The sequence below is a fragment of the Anguilla anguilla genome, chromosome 3 (genome assembly GCF_013347855.1).
Source record: "Anguilla anguilla isolate fAngAng1 chromosome 3, fAngAng1.pri, whole genome shotgun sequence".
Classification (NCBI taxonomy): domain Eukaryota; kingdom Metazoa; phylum Chordata; class Actinopteri; order Anguilliformes; family Anguillidae; genus Anguilla; species Anguilla anguilla.
The window spans coordinates 41,240,163-41,253,797 of NC_049203.1; the positions used below are offsets into that span (position 1 = coordinate 41,240,163).

The window sequence follows — 13,635 nt, forward strand, 5'->3', positions numbered from 1 at the left end:
GGATGATTAACTTCACGTACTGTTATCATACAGACGCAACAAAAACATTGACAGAAACCTTAGACTTTCCAATGCGCCCATTGGCAAATAATATGAATTGTTTTAAATGTTCTAAATTTGATTAATTAGATCATGTATGCTTCGTTAAACTTTACTCATTACTATGTGAATTTCGCTCAGCAGGAAGTCCGCCCAATTCACATGTTAACAACATTATAATTACTCTCCATAGAAGGAGACTAAAGGAGGGGCGATGCGAGATCCATGTGAGAAATGCCAAGTCTGCGAAAGCGGGATAGAATGTCAAAGTGTTGCCTAATTCACTTCTTTTGAGGTGAACATTTAGTTTAATTTTGGAAAATGGTCCGTCCGGAAGCCGACACTGATGAAGAGCGGTGTCATTTCGAACAGCGAACTGATCCAGCTGAGGATCAACTTCATGCGTAAGTATATTTCTTATGATCATATTGGTAAACATGTGTACTGTATTGCAACGTATCTGTGTATTTGTAGGAATATCCAGCAATATGCGCATTTGTAAATTCCCACACTACGAACGATTCGAACTATTGCATCTCAAAATTATAGGCTAGGCTCTCCACGTCTGGTTGTGTTAGAAGTATCAGGTAGACTGTATGTTTTTCGATCATATTGGTAATAAATAGCCCGTGGCGTGGCTAAGACTGATGTCCTCGCACAATCGATATTAGCATACTGTAAGTAAATTCGGGAAATAGCAATATAATAACCACTTAGCTAAACAGACCTAGCCTACTTCAGATTGAGGCTTTGTTATTGATGAGTTGCGTGTAGTTGAGCTGGAATAGCAATGTTTATTTAGTTTAGCTAATGTTGTTTCGTTGATAGCTTGCATTATTTGTAAATGTGTGCTGTATTGCATTCTCTGTGTGTTTGTAGGAATATTCACTAATATGCGCGCTTGTAAATTCCCACACTACGAATGATTCTAACCATTGCTTCTCAAAATTATAGGCTACCTCTCTGCGTCTGGTTGTGTTTGTTTGGTTCTTTGTTTGTATATGATGTAACCATGTCACATTTCCTAAGTTTTGTTTTCATTAGTTAGTGGTTTGCCCCTTTTTTGTAAAGGACATTTAATTTTCACCTGTTGAAGGAAATGTGCTATATAAATAAAGTTTGATTTGATGTCACATTTCCTAACAATTTTGTTTTTATCATATTTACAGAGATGCTGATCAGGAAACACGGCCTAGTTCACCACTAGCTAAGAGGCCACGCAAGCGTTGCAAGAGTACACCAGTCTCATCTCATCTTCCATGCATATAGTTTGCTTCAATAAATGTTCTGAAAATCAAAAGATGTCTTTGTTTCTGTCTTCTAAATGGCTCACTGAGTCTTTGTCTTAGTGGTGGGGAGGCATGCGGCCAGGTGTGAATAGCCTACTTAGCTGGCAGGTCGTCCTACCCAATGCATATTCATTACAGAAAGGCCATTTGCCCTCCCATTCTCACCTGGTGTTGAAAAATAGTAGTCACAACACTAACTTTTAGCAATGTATTTTATATTTCTCATTGGATTTGCTAAAATATTTTGTCATCTTTTGATACCCAAGACCTTGATGAACACATTTCAGTGACCAAAAGTCTTAGTCACAATTGTTCAGTGTGCTTTATTACAACATTCCTGTGCATGTTCAAAACTACTGTTTACAGTTTGTGTGTTTTTAGAGCAGTTTACAATCCACACATGATTATGACCTACTTACTGCTGCCATATTATTGTAGCTGAGTATGTGCTGAAAACAAAGATATGAAACACTTTGGAATCACTTTATATAAAGTTGATGAAATTTACACAAATGTCAGAGCATCGCACAATCACCAGTGTGCCTCATTTTACCCTTAGACCCCAGAGGGTTAAAAAAAAAAAAAAAAACCCCTTTCATGTCACTTGTCACATGTTGCCCCATCCCAGCACTTTTTCGTAATTTGTATTTGTCCTAATACTGTAGCTTATTCTTCTGCCTAGTTTGTTTTGTAGAGGTTATGTCAGAATAGTGTTCACTGTGTGAACTGTGTTCTTGGCTAGAAATAGCTGTACAAAATAAGTATTGTACCTTACTGAACCTGGGTTTAGCAGTTGTCTATGACCATGAAATGCACTTTTTGTACATCGCTTTGGATAAAAGCATCTGCCAAATGAATGTAATGTAATGGGCTGCTGTGGCTGTGGCACATGAAAGGTTTCAAAGTGTCCTCCTTTCATTCAGAACCTAAACCTTCAGAAGAAACAGTATGTCCTCCAAAAGTGGTTTCCATGGAGACAGGTGAGCTGCTTGTGCCTCTGTACAGACAGGTTCTCAGTGGGTTCAGTCACAGGACATTTAAGATGTAATACAATATCTCCTAGAGCCTGGAATTTGGCATAAATCCCTTTCTCTATTCCTTATCAACTCAGGCTTTGCTGTTGTTGATGTTTTCATGAAAAAGTCTCAGAATTGAACATACTCTAACTGTGTCCAATGTTGTTATTCCACGTGGGATTTGTTTTACAGCTCCCACAAAAGATTCGCTTCATTTTGGAAGGAAAGTCAGAATGACTTAACTTAAGTGTGATGCATTTTTAGTATGATATGTGTGTGTGAACTGAAAAAGGTACATGGTGTAATTTGTATCACAGTCTAAATGTAAAATGTGATATTGAAAGAGCATTTTAACAAGCATGAAACCGTCCAGACCCACGGCGCAACTTGGCGAACTATATTTTTTGGTTTATTTTATGCGCTCATATATGGCAGTTGGTTGAAAATAGACACTTCATGCTGCAATCATGATAACGGCAATGACTATGCTGTGAAGTCTAGGTAGCAAACAACAAGGCTGAATCCTTTTGACGTAATTTGCATAGAAACTATACGCTCAGATCACCTAGTTTCACTCACTGTTGCCAAGCAGAATCGATAACGTTTCAGAAAACGTTAAAAGATTTAATTCAATCTTACTGGGAGTTTTGTTGTTTATTGAGGGTGTGACAGAAAATTTCGGTGCCGCTGACTGTAATCGTATGTTTTTCACATTTACCGTTTGATTGAGCAAGTACCATTCACAGTACATTTTTATGGGTTAGTGCTGTCAGATTGTGCTAGCTACTTTACATGAACCTTATACGGCGATCAATAAAGGCTAACAGCACAGTACCACTTACTTCTTGTCACTTGTACCACCACTGTAATTAACTAAAAAAATTTACAGACTACCTTTTCTATGAGAAATGTGTTGTCGAGCTCATGCACATACACTGCTGGCAACATTATAAAGCTCCGTTTTGCCCTCCGTACTATTTAGCTAGCTAGCTATGGCACGCCCTCACCTCTGTAACATTATTTGTTGTCCTCCATGTGTCCATACATCTGTATCGGCGGTTGTAGCTGTGTGTCCTTAGCTCCTATACATGCGTGCAGGATAGCATCCATATACGCTAACTAGGTTAACTAAAGTAGGCGATCCATACGTGCTAACTAGGTTAGCTAAAGTAGGCGAAACGCGAACATGTTAGGGTTAGCTAGAGTAACGGCGATAAAGCTGTGTTTAAAAATGTTGTGCCGTACCACCTACGCATGCGTCCTACTAAATGAAGCCCCACCTGCGCATGTATCCCACCGAACGTCCCTCAAAGGTTGTCCGTGAGTGAGTGAGTGAGTGAGTAGGTGAGTGAGTGACTGACTGACTGACCAACTGACTGACTGAGTGAGTGAGTGACCAGAATTTGCCACGCATAGTCCACTGTGCCAGTCCATGTGCGCCGTGGGAAAAAGTGCTTAGTACAATGCATTTAAAACATCTTTGAATCTACCCCAACCCTAATTGTAGTTAATAAAATGAATCAGTAAAATGTTTTGGCAGTTTCAGTAATACTAGTCTTCCTTATCATCCATCTCTACTTCAATAAAATCTGGGTATCGGGGCCCACTGAGTTTTTGAGGGAACAAGTTTCAGAGGAAGCAGCGTAATGAAACGAAAACCAATGCTGCCTTCACTTGTTCGATAAAACCTTCGTATTAGGTTGATGGATAGATGTATTTATTCAATAACAGTACAAGAATCCATTTAAGTTGTGCTGGCTAGTCAGCTTATTAGGAAACCACTCCTCCATTTTCAAAGTCCCCTCACATAGGCTGTGTGCTTTATGACACAGCATGACCAATCCCTCGCTAGCTTTATGCCCACAGTCCAGCCCGTATACTCTTCTACCTCAGTTTCTGATCAATAGCTTGAACAGCAATGAACACACATGTTTTCATTATTGACAGTACAGAATTGATGGGTTTTTTTGGTGTTTTTTTTGCAGATCATTGTAAACTGCATGTGCAAGTCATTCTTACGGTCTGTGCATATGTTAGTTACATCACACCCACTGTTTAATCCTGGAACATCATAGCAGATGGGGAACCACCTCCACAAATAAAAGTTTCCCTAATTCCCATGTTTCGAAACGGTGATGCTAACAGTGTTAATTTCCGGGGTTTAAAAGGTATCTGCAAAAAAAACAAATGTTTCATAAGAACAATGTCCATCTCCTCAAATTACTAATTTTATATCACGATAAAAAAGTTTTTTTTTTCCAATATAGTGTTACCATGGGTTAAAAAGGTTGAACAAAGAAAACAGACAGTTTTAGTATTTTAAAATTGGGCTTAGAACAGAACAATAAGCAACTCTCGATCAATCCCATAATTTAGCAGATGTATAAAGCTAAGAAAAGAACTCTTAATGGTTTGAAGTTACACTGATAATTAGGACAAGCCATGGAATTAATTCATGCATGTAACATGGAAAGACAACCGTTGACTGTATGGAAAATGGTGATAGGAATGAAGCTTGCCTTGAGAGGCAAGCATGTTTCCTCATGAGACTAGAGGGGGTTTCCTATGATCACATACTGATGTGTGTTTCAGTTCACCAGGCTAACTGTGGACACAGGAAATCTCACTGAGTCACCTGATAACTGCCTTCAGTTGATCTGCCACTGTGAAGACAGACTGCCCGGCAGCCAAATCCCAGGATACGTCCTCTACAACTCATCAGCACAAACTTCACGATGAAGCACCACAGCAAGAGTCTCAAAACATGATTCATGTTCCAAAGCTCTAGAGTGCACTTCATCCACGCTGTTGTGAAGGTGACTCCCACTCAGAGGCCTGCAGTCGAGCTATAAACTCAGGCGAGGGCTTGGTTAGCTGTCAGGTCCCTGCTGGGGAATCCATCAGACCTCTTGGCCGAGACGGCTCGGCCGCACCCTCTTCCTGTACATCTGCTCTCACTTACTACTCTGGTGTGATGTCATAGCTATTTACTTGCGCTTTCCAAGGAAGCAGAGCAAAGTGTACTATCAGGCCAATGGCTTAACCTATGTAGTAAACTTATCTTTAAGGATAAATTACCTATACCATTGCACATGCTTTGTGGTAATACTGTGGTAATACATATGGGTGCGAAACAACAGTAGTGCATACTCAAATAACAACAAATGTAGTGAGCAATTATTGCGTAACCTGCATATTTATAGTGTCATTTTCATTTAATGTTTTTATACATAAGCAAAATTTGTCTTCCACGACTTACACTTCAACAGTCCTTATTACATTAATATTTTTGCTTTTAGAGAAAGGTAATCTGTTGCATTACTAAGAAAATTACAGCCAATTACCAAGTCACGGCACATAACAGTATGACGATTTTAACCCAACCCAAACCTGTGTATTGTCATAAATTCATGTTTTGAGGGTTGGGAGGTGCAGTATAATAGCTTGCCTGCTTCAAAAGGCCAGTGCTCTCACGTTTGTTCTTGTATTTTTAGGGAAATGTGTATTGTACAAAGGGTCATGGTTCGCCAGAAGAGAATTTTAATGTGCAGACGCTCACAATATTTAGCCCACTACTACTGCATAATGGTACAAAGCTACACAGAGAGCATGCCGGATGTGAATTTACAGCTGGTGCTGAGATGTTTCAGCTCTACCCATCACTGCCTATATTTGGACTGTTAGAGATCATTTAGGAGAACATGCTGTACAGACACACAGATCAAGAAATATGCCCAATAAGGATGGCCACCTTGTGTGCGCTATAAACACATTTTTCTCCCCCGAGCACTTCTATACTTATACTGGTAGACATCTCCTCCATGAAAATGCAAGATAAACTTTTGATGATGTCAGAAAATATGTCTACTTGCCTTGAGATTCATACAGGAAAAATCACAGGTGCTTATAGGTACAGACATGTTTCTTGGGAGGGAGGGGGTGGTTATGGTAGCTTTGTTAAAAATATTCCTCAATGCAAAAAGTCTCACAGAGATAGTCCAATGACCTTGTTCTCATAGTATCCATGCTTCACCTTCTAAGGAACACTGAGTACTGGTGTAGTGAAAAATATACCAGATAATAAAATAATAGTCTAGAAAAACTGTTGTCACCATGAAGACAAGCTGTCCAGAACAGTATGGGCGTTTTGTACAGAGCGTTCAACATCACACACTCCGCCCAAAAAATTATGTGCTCATTCCAAGTGTGACTACATATCTGGGCAAACACACATACAAACTCCCTCTCCAGAGGAGTAAAATTCCAAATTGAATCTGTGCTTTCACACAGAAAAACATTTTTTGTGGATTGTTTACGCGCAGTAATTGGTTACATTATGACAGCCAAAAGAGCATGCTTAAACAGGCACAGTATGGATGTCGCAAAAGTTCTGAAGAGAACAATGAACAAATAGCATTATATCAACATAATTACTCCAAACAGCTTCAGTAAGTTATGAAACCCACAGACACATTTTACCTCCTACGCTGCAATAAAAGGAAAACTGTTTTACAATTTAGCACTTTAACCCTAGGCAGTAAAGAAAACCACAACCTGACCAATGTACTGCTTGAAGCATCGCCCTTTTCCTCAGACAAGCCACACCTCTGTGCACATGCACACACACACACACACATATAAATACGCATGCATACCCATACGCACAAAATCACATGTGCACAGCATATGTCTCCTGCCTGGAGACAGCAAAAATGGCTGCAGTGGTTTTTTTTTCTTGGTTTTGTTTTTTAAACTACAGGTGCTAGCCTCCCCCCCCCCCCCCCCCCCCCCCCCCGGGCCCCCTCATGTTCACAATTTCCAACCCGCTGTCCTCAATCTTGCATAGGGCAGCACAAAGCAAAGGCAAGAGCCATTTCAGCTCATGCCCTTCAAAGAGTCTATGAACAACTCCTGCGCACAAAGACACACAAACATAAATACACTCATAAGCAACCCCCCTCCCCTACACAAATTCAACCTGAGTCAAACACAAATGTGTCAAATACATGTGTTCTCACTCACACACTCAAACCCTTTGGCAAAAAGCCAATCTATGACCAATCAATGAGGAGTGGTGCCCTTGGTGTCCAGACAGAATCATTATTTTTCTCACATCGCACATAAAGATTAGCGAGAGATTCAATTATACCCTTGCATGGTGTAAATAAAGGACAACTTGTGTCTGCCCACAATAATCCATACATAAAATACATACATAAAATGCTTCAGGGAGGTGGCTTTCTTAGTTTTGTTAAAATGTTGATGAAAATTATGGGCAAATTCAGTTTTGAGTTGTTAGAAGCAAGAAATCCTTAAGTCTCTGGCAAAATCTGTCAAACTGTCAAGACTTCAAACAGAGGAGCCATTTGCTATTTTAGCACTGAGAAATCACATGTTTTTGCAACTAAAAAAAACATGTGATTATAAACTACCATCCCACAGGAGTTCTGGAATCAAAAAAGAGGTCAATGCAAGTACTGCAGATTCACTTACCAAGCCAGACACCACAAAAAAGGGTAGCTGTAAACCACTACAGTACACTGCCACACAAACGGTGCAATTACATCGTCCATTTTGTGAAATGCAGTAAATACTGCATTCTGGTTTCAGCTGGCCAATACTCTCTTATACTGAGGCAAAGGTTCAGGAGCCAGCTGTAATAATGGTCTTATTTTCTCACTAATAATCCCTCATTTAGTGCTGTGTTAAAAATAAGTGTAGCTCCGACCAAACACTGAGGTAGGTGGACACTAAGTAGGATCTGTCTGGTCTGCTGTGTGTTTTTATCCCTTAAATGTCAGCCCCTCTCAGGTTTAAGCGGCTCGAGCAGATGTGACCAAAGTTGTCCTTCTCACCCACCACCTGCACGGTATCAGGTCACTTGGAAAAGGGGGGATGGTGGACTGGTTGCTAGGTGATTTTGGGGGCAAGCGAGTGACAGTCCCTCATTTCAAAGGGTAAACAGGTTAAACAATATTAGTTTCAGCATTCAAGGGTCTAAGACCTGTTGTTATGGAGACAGTTCCTCTGGACAACATACCCCTGAATTCATTCAAAATGTGCCTAGGCACATTAAGGGCACATGCATTTCAATCATATCAGATTCAGATTCAACCATACAGTCATAAGGCTCATACGGGCCAGCCTTATACTCAAAAGGACTGAAAGTTCAGGAAACTGGAAAAGATAAGGCCTTAACTATGTGCTTCCCAAACTTTTTAAAAAGGCCTCTGTCCTTGTAAAGTATTTCCCAGTCAATGAAATTTATAAAATATACTACTACTGCTACTCACTACTACTTACAACTAATACTACAATTGCAACGTTTTGTTAAACCTGACCTATCAGATGTAACTCATAGTGGCAATCACTCAGTGAAAAGTAATTGCTATTGGCTAGACCTTCCGACTTCCTCTCCCCATGGAGAGAAAAATTGGCTTCATTATGTTACCATGCCAGATCAACACGGGAAAGATTTGTTTTGGTTCGACTGATTTACATACGCCCTTAAAATACTCAGAGGATTTTATTGAATCCAGCTCACTGTGTTTCTCATTGCAATTCTGCTATGACTTCATACTGGAAAATACAAAGAAAATAAAAGTGATCATGGTGCTTTCCTGGCCGCTGACAGTGCAAGTTCAAGACCAGATTGGAACATTTGCAAACTGGATGGTCCAGGGTGTGGTCTGTACATCTATCCCTATCCCAGAGAGCCTCAGAGAGGAAATATTCATAACCAGCGCTTTCTTTCTGTTGAAACACCAAAAAAGTAAAAATGGAGTATGGAAAATCTAAATTGACCAAGGACATATACACACCCCTGCTTAATAAATGTTAGACTGGCACTGCCAAGTTAGTCAACAGAATAAAACAGTGAAGGAATGGTCGAAATGTTCTCCTCAGTTATGAGGATGTTACCAAGTAATAGCACAGTGTGTGGCTACTCCTTTCTTAATCAATGGACTGTTATTCACACAAACCACACATACTATTAATATATCCAATAAAATATTATCCATCCAATAAATAAGGCATAGCACTAGCTATATTATACATAATAGTCATTTAAAAGAAATAGCCTACTATTGCACAAGTTTTTAGCAATTTTAAAATGTATTACAAACTAAAGTATAATTGATGTTTTATATATTATTATTATGACACTGAGACAAGCTAGTGATAGCCCAGTCAGCTCTCCTGGCCTTCACAGCAGCAAAACCATCATACTTCACGGCTCTTAATTTAGAATCAATCAGGCTCAATGGAGAGGACTACCCAGGCAACAGAAGACACTATCGTAGAGACACTATTGACCAGTAGAAAACCTCAAGTAGCTCTTAGCTAATGTTAGTTTGTTGAAGTTCTGCTGCTCACATGGTTAAAGTTGCCAACAAATTGTATGGACAAAATCCATACATTTCTAAAACAACCAGAAACTTTAATCAGTTTTCATTGACATGAATCTAATAGCAGTAATTGGGTACTGTAGGACCTCAAGTTCAACTACCATGTATTTGGGTATAACATGAAAATATAAGGGAGTGAGAATGAATTAAGTACGATAATGATATTATTGTACAGTTTACACACTAGCTGAAAACAGAAACGTCATGTATTAGTTGGTATTTTTGCCATGTCCCCCACTTTGCTCCCTATGCCACAGCCCATCACACAAATTGCTACTGTAGTATCAGCAATAGTTTTCTAAAATAAAAATAGGGTTTTGACTAAACTCAACACACCCAACATTCAGTGAAATTAAATAATTCCTGGACACTGCATTGGCACATGTCGTGAGGGTCAGTAGATTTTGTTTGTCATATATGGACACTGCAGGAGCTACAGGGGTCAAATTAATTTTTTTATTTAAAACAAGCGCAAATCCGCAATAGCTGCGACCGCACACGCGCATGCATCCATGTGTGCATGCATCCACGCACACACGCTCACACAAACACGTGACCTCTTCTTTGGCTCATGACCAACCTTTCCATAAAATCTTGTGCAAATCTGTGAATCCATTCAGGAGTTATGTGCCTTTTTGTAATAGGCCATGCCCATCGCCACACCCCCTCTTGGTCAATCGGCCTTGAAAGTTACTCAGCTCTACCTTCAGTCATGACCAACATCCATGCCAAATTTCAGCCTCCTGGAGCGAAAACTGTGGCCGCTACGGGGTGGGACACTTTTCGTGGACCAACTGACCAACCAACCAACCAACCGACAGACAGAGCTATAGAGCTGCGGTCGCAGCTAAAAAAACAAAATTATTAAGCTACACACAATCATTCTGTAAATCTAAATATATTCATATGGAACAGCAGGGAATTCCAAAATAAATATTGAATTCCAGTGTTTTATTATAAGCTTTTCATATTTTCTAGAATATGAAAGATATAAGCCCCATAACTTTGTTTTTTTATATGTATTATATGCATACCTAAGAGATGAGCAACATTATTAACATATTTGTCCAGATTACCTGGTAATTTAGACGAAACCTCATGTAAATATAACTTTTCAACTGCATTTCCTGCCAGTGCAACCATACAATATTATCTCATTATGAAGCTAAATGGTTTGCTTCCTGTTCAAGCTCCCAGCTCCAAATGTTTAGCCATTCATGTTTTCCATAGAGCTTTGTCATGAGACAAAAAACTGATCTTTATAAACAGCAGTGACTTTAAGACAAATAACATTCAACACATAAATCAGGTCTATGTACACAAATCTGACCAAGGCTCTAACAGACAATGTGAGTTTCTAATACATGACGCTAGTCTCAGGAGAAAGCACCACCTCTCCTATGGTTTAAAAACATTCAAGCAGGGGATTTGTAACAGACAGAAATGACTATCATGCCACATTAACAATACTTAAAATGAAATTAACTTTGTACTACATGTTTCCAACATCTGCCAGCCAAATTTCAAAAACATGTGTCCTGACATCTATTTTCCACATGAAAATCAGTTCCAGAGAAGGAAATGTTTACTTTGTAAAGCAATCCTGCCTTCAACATATCATCACACCTTAAAACTCAGTCTAAAACCAAGCACACCAAGCACATTTGTAAGCGAAGACAACTGTTGTAGCAATTGTTTGTGACTACAACTTTTTCAGTAAACAATATCGCTGTTACTTACGCGACTGCTCTCTTTGGAAAGTTTAAAATTCATCCACTTGGGCATTGCGTGTACTCTGTAGCGCTCTTCTCTAACAGTGCTGGGAGAAGGGCAATGGCTCTGTAAAGCCCTGACCCTGCCGTTCACGTACTGACTGAATGACTGCTTCAACACCTGAGGCGCTATTACTGAGAGGAAGATAGGGAGAGTAACAGGGAGAGTGACAAAGAGAGGTGGGAGGAGAGAGAGAGACAGAGAGAGAGAGAGAGACGCCCTGCCCTGGGCAGAAAACCAAGACGTCCAAGTACAGGAGGCAGGCACATGAGGAGAAACTTGTGACTCACAGAAGGACTTACTTGCTCACTAATCAAATAAGTCATTGGTTCTGAAGAAGGAAAAGAAAAAAAAATCTTTTGCAATAGAGGGTTATGCAGGTGTATGAACTTTGATCTCAAGAGAGCACAATCTTTTCTATTCTATAACCATAAACCCCCACAGTAAAACTGAGCCAGACTAAGAAATAGTGAAAAAAAAACATAAGAGTTTAGACCACTTAAATAAGATCATTTACTATTAGTTAAACATAGTAACTAACTCAGTGGTATACAGGTTGTCTAAGTTGTGCATGCTCACTTTATTTTCATTGTGGTTTAAGTCTCCAGGGACTTTGAGTAATCAGACTTCTCAAACTGTTGCATTTATTTCACCCGCGATGTCGTGGGTGGAAACTGTTGAGGGAAACAAGAGGTTCACCACAGAAACTGCTGTCTAGAATGCACAGAATCTGCTGTTTTTTGTAACCATCAGCAATATACAACGAGCCTTGCAGAATCTTTCTGAACCTTTCTGAAGAATTCCAGGCAGCAATCCCAGCTCTTGTGTCTCAAGGAGCAAAAAACATCCACGCATACACCCCAAGAAAAGGAGTAACCAGGGTTTGAGCAGGCAAGTGGTACTTATGCTAGTGCAGAGTGCCAAACTGCCCGTCTGGACAAAACACCAGGACGCCACGGGCTTGGAAGGCAGCCAGTGGCCTAAATGATGATTCATTCACAGAAAACAGCAACATTTGTTTGTGTTCACGCAGGAACCCGGCTGCGCCAGTGAAGCACGAGTGCACGAGCCTAGTGTTCATTCACTAGCACAGAAGAGTAAAATAAACACAGCGTGTTTGTTCTGGCCATGCCCTGGTTTCACATTCTGCTGGTGATGATGAGTAAATAAGGCAGGTATAGAAAGCTATTTCCTTTTCTTTGTAGGGACATTATTTAGAGTATCTTTCCTCTGTTACAGTATCTTATTTATTCCATGTGTGCACATGCTAGTTTTATTTAAAATATGTTGTATTTTACATTACATGTGTGTCTGTAATACTGTACATATCACTGCAGGAATACATTACATTATCAGAAATACTGTATATATCATTTCACTTGAAAGGAATTCTACATCTATCTCCGTAGTTTTCTATTATATATCTGCTCATCTTTCAAGTGTGCATTAATAGAGCTCTAAACAGAACCATACTAATTCAACAGTATAGAATACTGAATACTTTTTATGATGATACACTTTCTGTGCCAGAGCAGAGTTTGATAACTGCTAAGGGTAATGTGTGTCATGTACAACAGAACATTCATTCATGTCGATACTGTTAGGGAATGTCAAGCTTTTCGGGACTATACTGAACAGAAAATGAACACACATACATTCCTAAAAAGTGGACACATTAAGAAGAGAAAGGATGTGATGTCTCAGTGATCTGTAAACAGCTAACAGCATGACAGGCAGATGAAAACAAAACCGGGGTGCTGGTGTCAACAAACCCACAAGAGGTAGAAGTAGTCTCGTCAAGTGCTCATGTTCTGAAAACAATCTATATCCTTCAATCCAACCATATTCAGCTCAGTTATAACTAGGCCCTCACTGGTGCCTTGCACACATTGATGCCTTACACCCTGTCACATATGCAGGAATGTATGCATGCAGAGTATGCATTTTGTAAAAAGGAGAGCGAGTTTCCCTCTCTGCACGCCCTTGGTGTGATTAGAACCAGCACTCTTCAACAGAGAAGAATTCTGGGCCTCAGCCCCAGCCGCACTGGATGGGCCAGATGGCAAGATAAAAGAACACTTGGCAGAGTGTTAATTTGCTGTAGAGGCA

At 39.8% G+C, this 13,635-nt stretch overlaps 1 protein-coding gene across 4 annotated transcripts in view; it reads right to left on the bottom strand.

The window, feature by feature from the left end:
- Positions 1 to 13,635, bottom strand: part of LOC118223676 (kalirin-like) — a 150,451-nt gene that overhangs the window by 38,260 nt on the left and 98,556 nt on the right. The window contains exon 1 of one of the 4 annotated variants that reach the window (XM_035410529.1): positions 11,494 to 11,654. The exons of the other annotated variants lie outside the window; for them this stretch is intronic. Coding sequence (XP_035266420.1) covers positions 11,494 to 11,538 — 45 coding nt within the window. The 5' untranslated portion in view covers positions 11,539 to 11,654. Of the gene's footprint in view, positions 1 to 11,493; positions 11,655 to 13,635 lie in introns of those variants that run through there. 4 annotated transcript variants of the gene reach the window in all.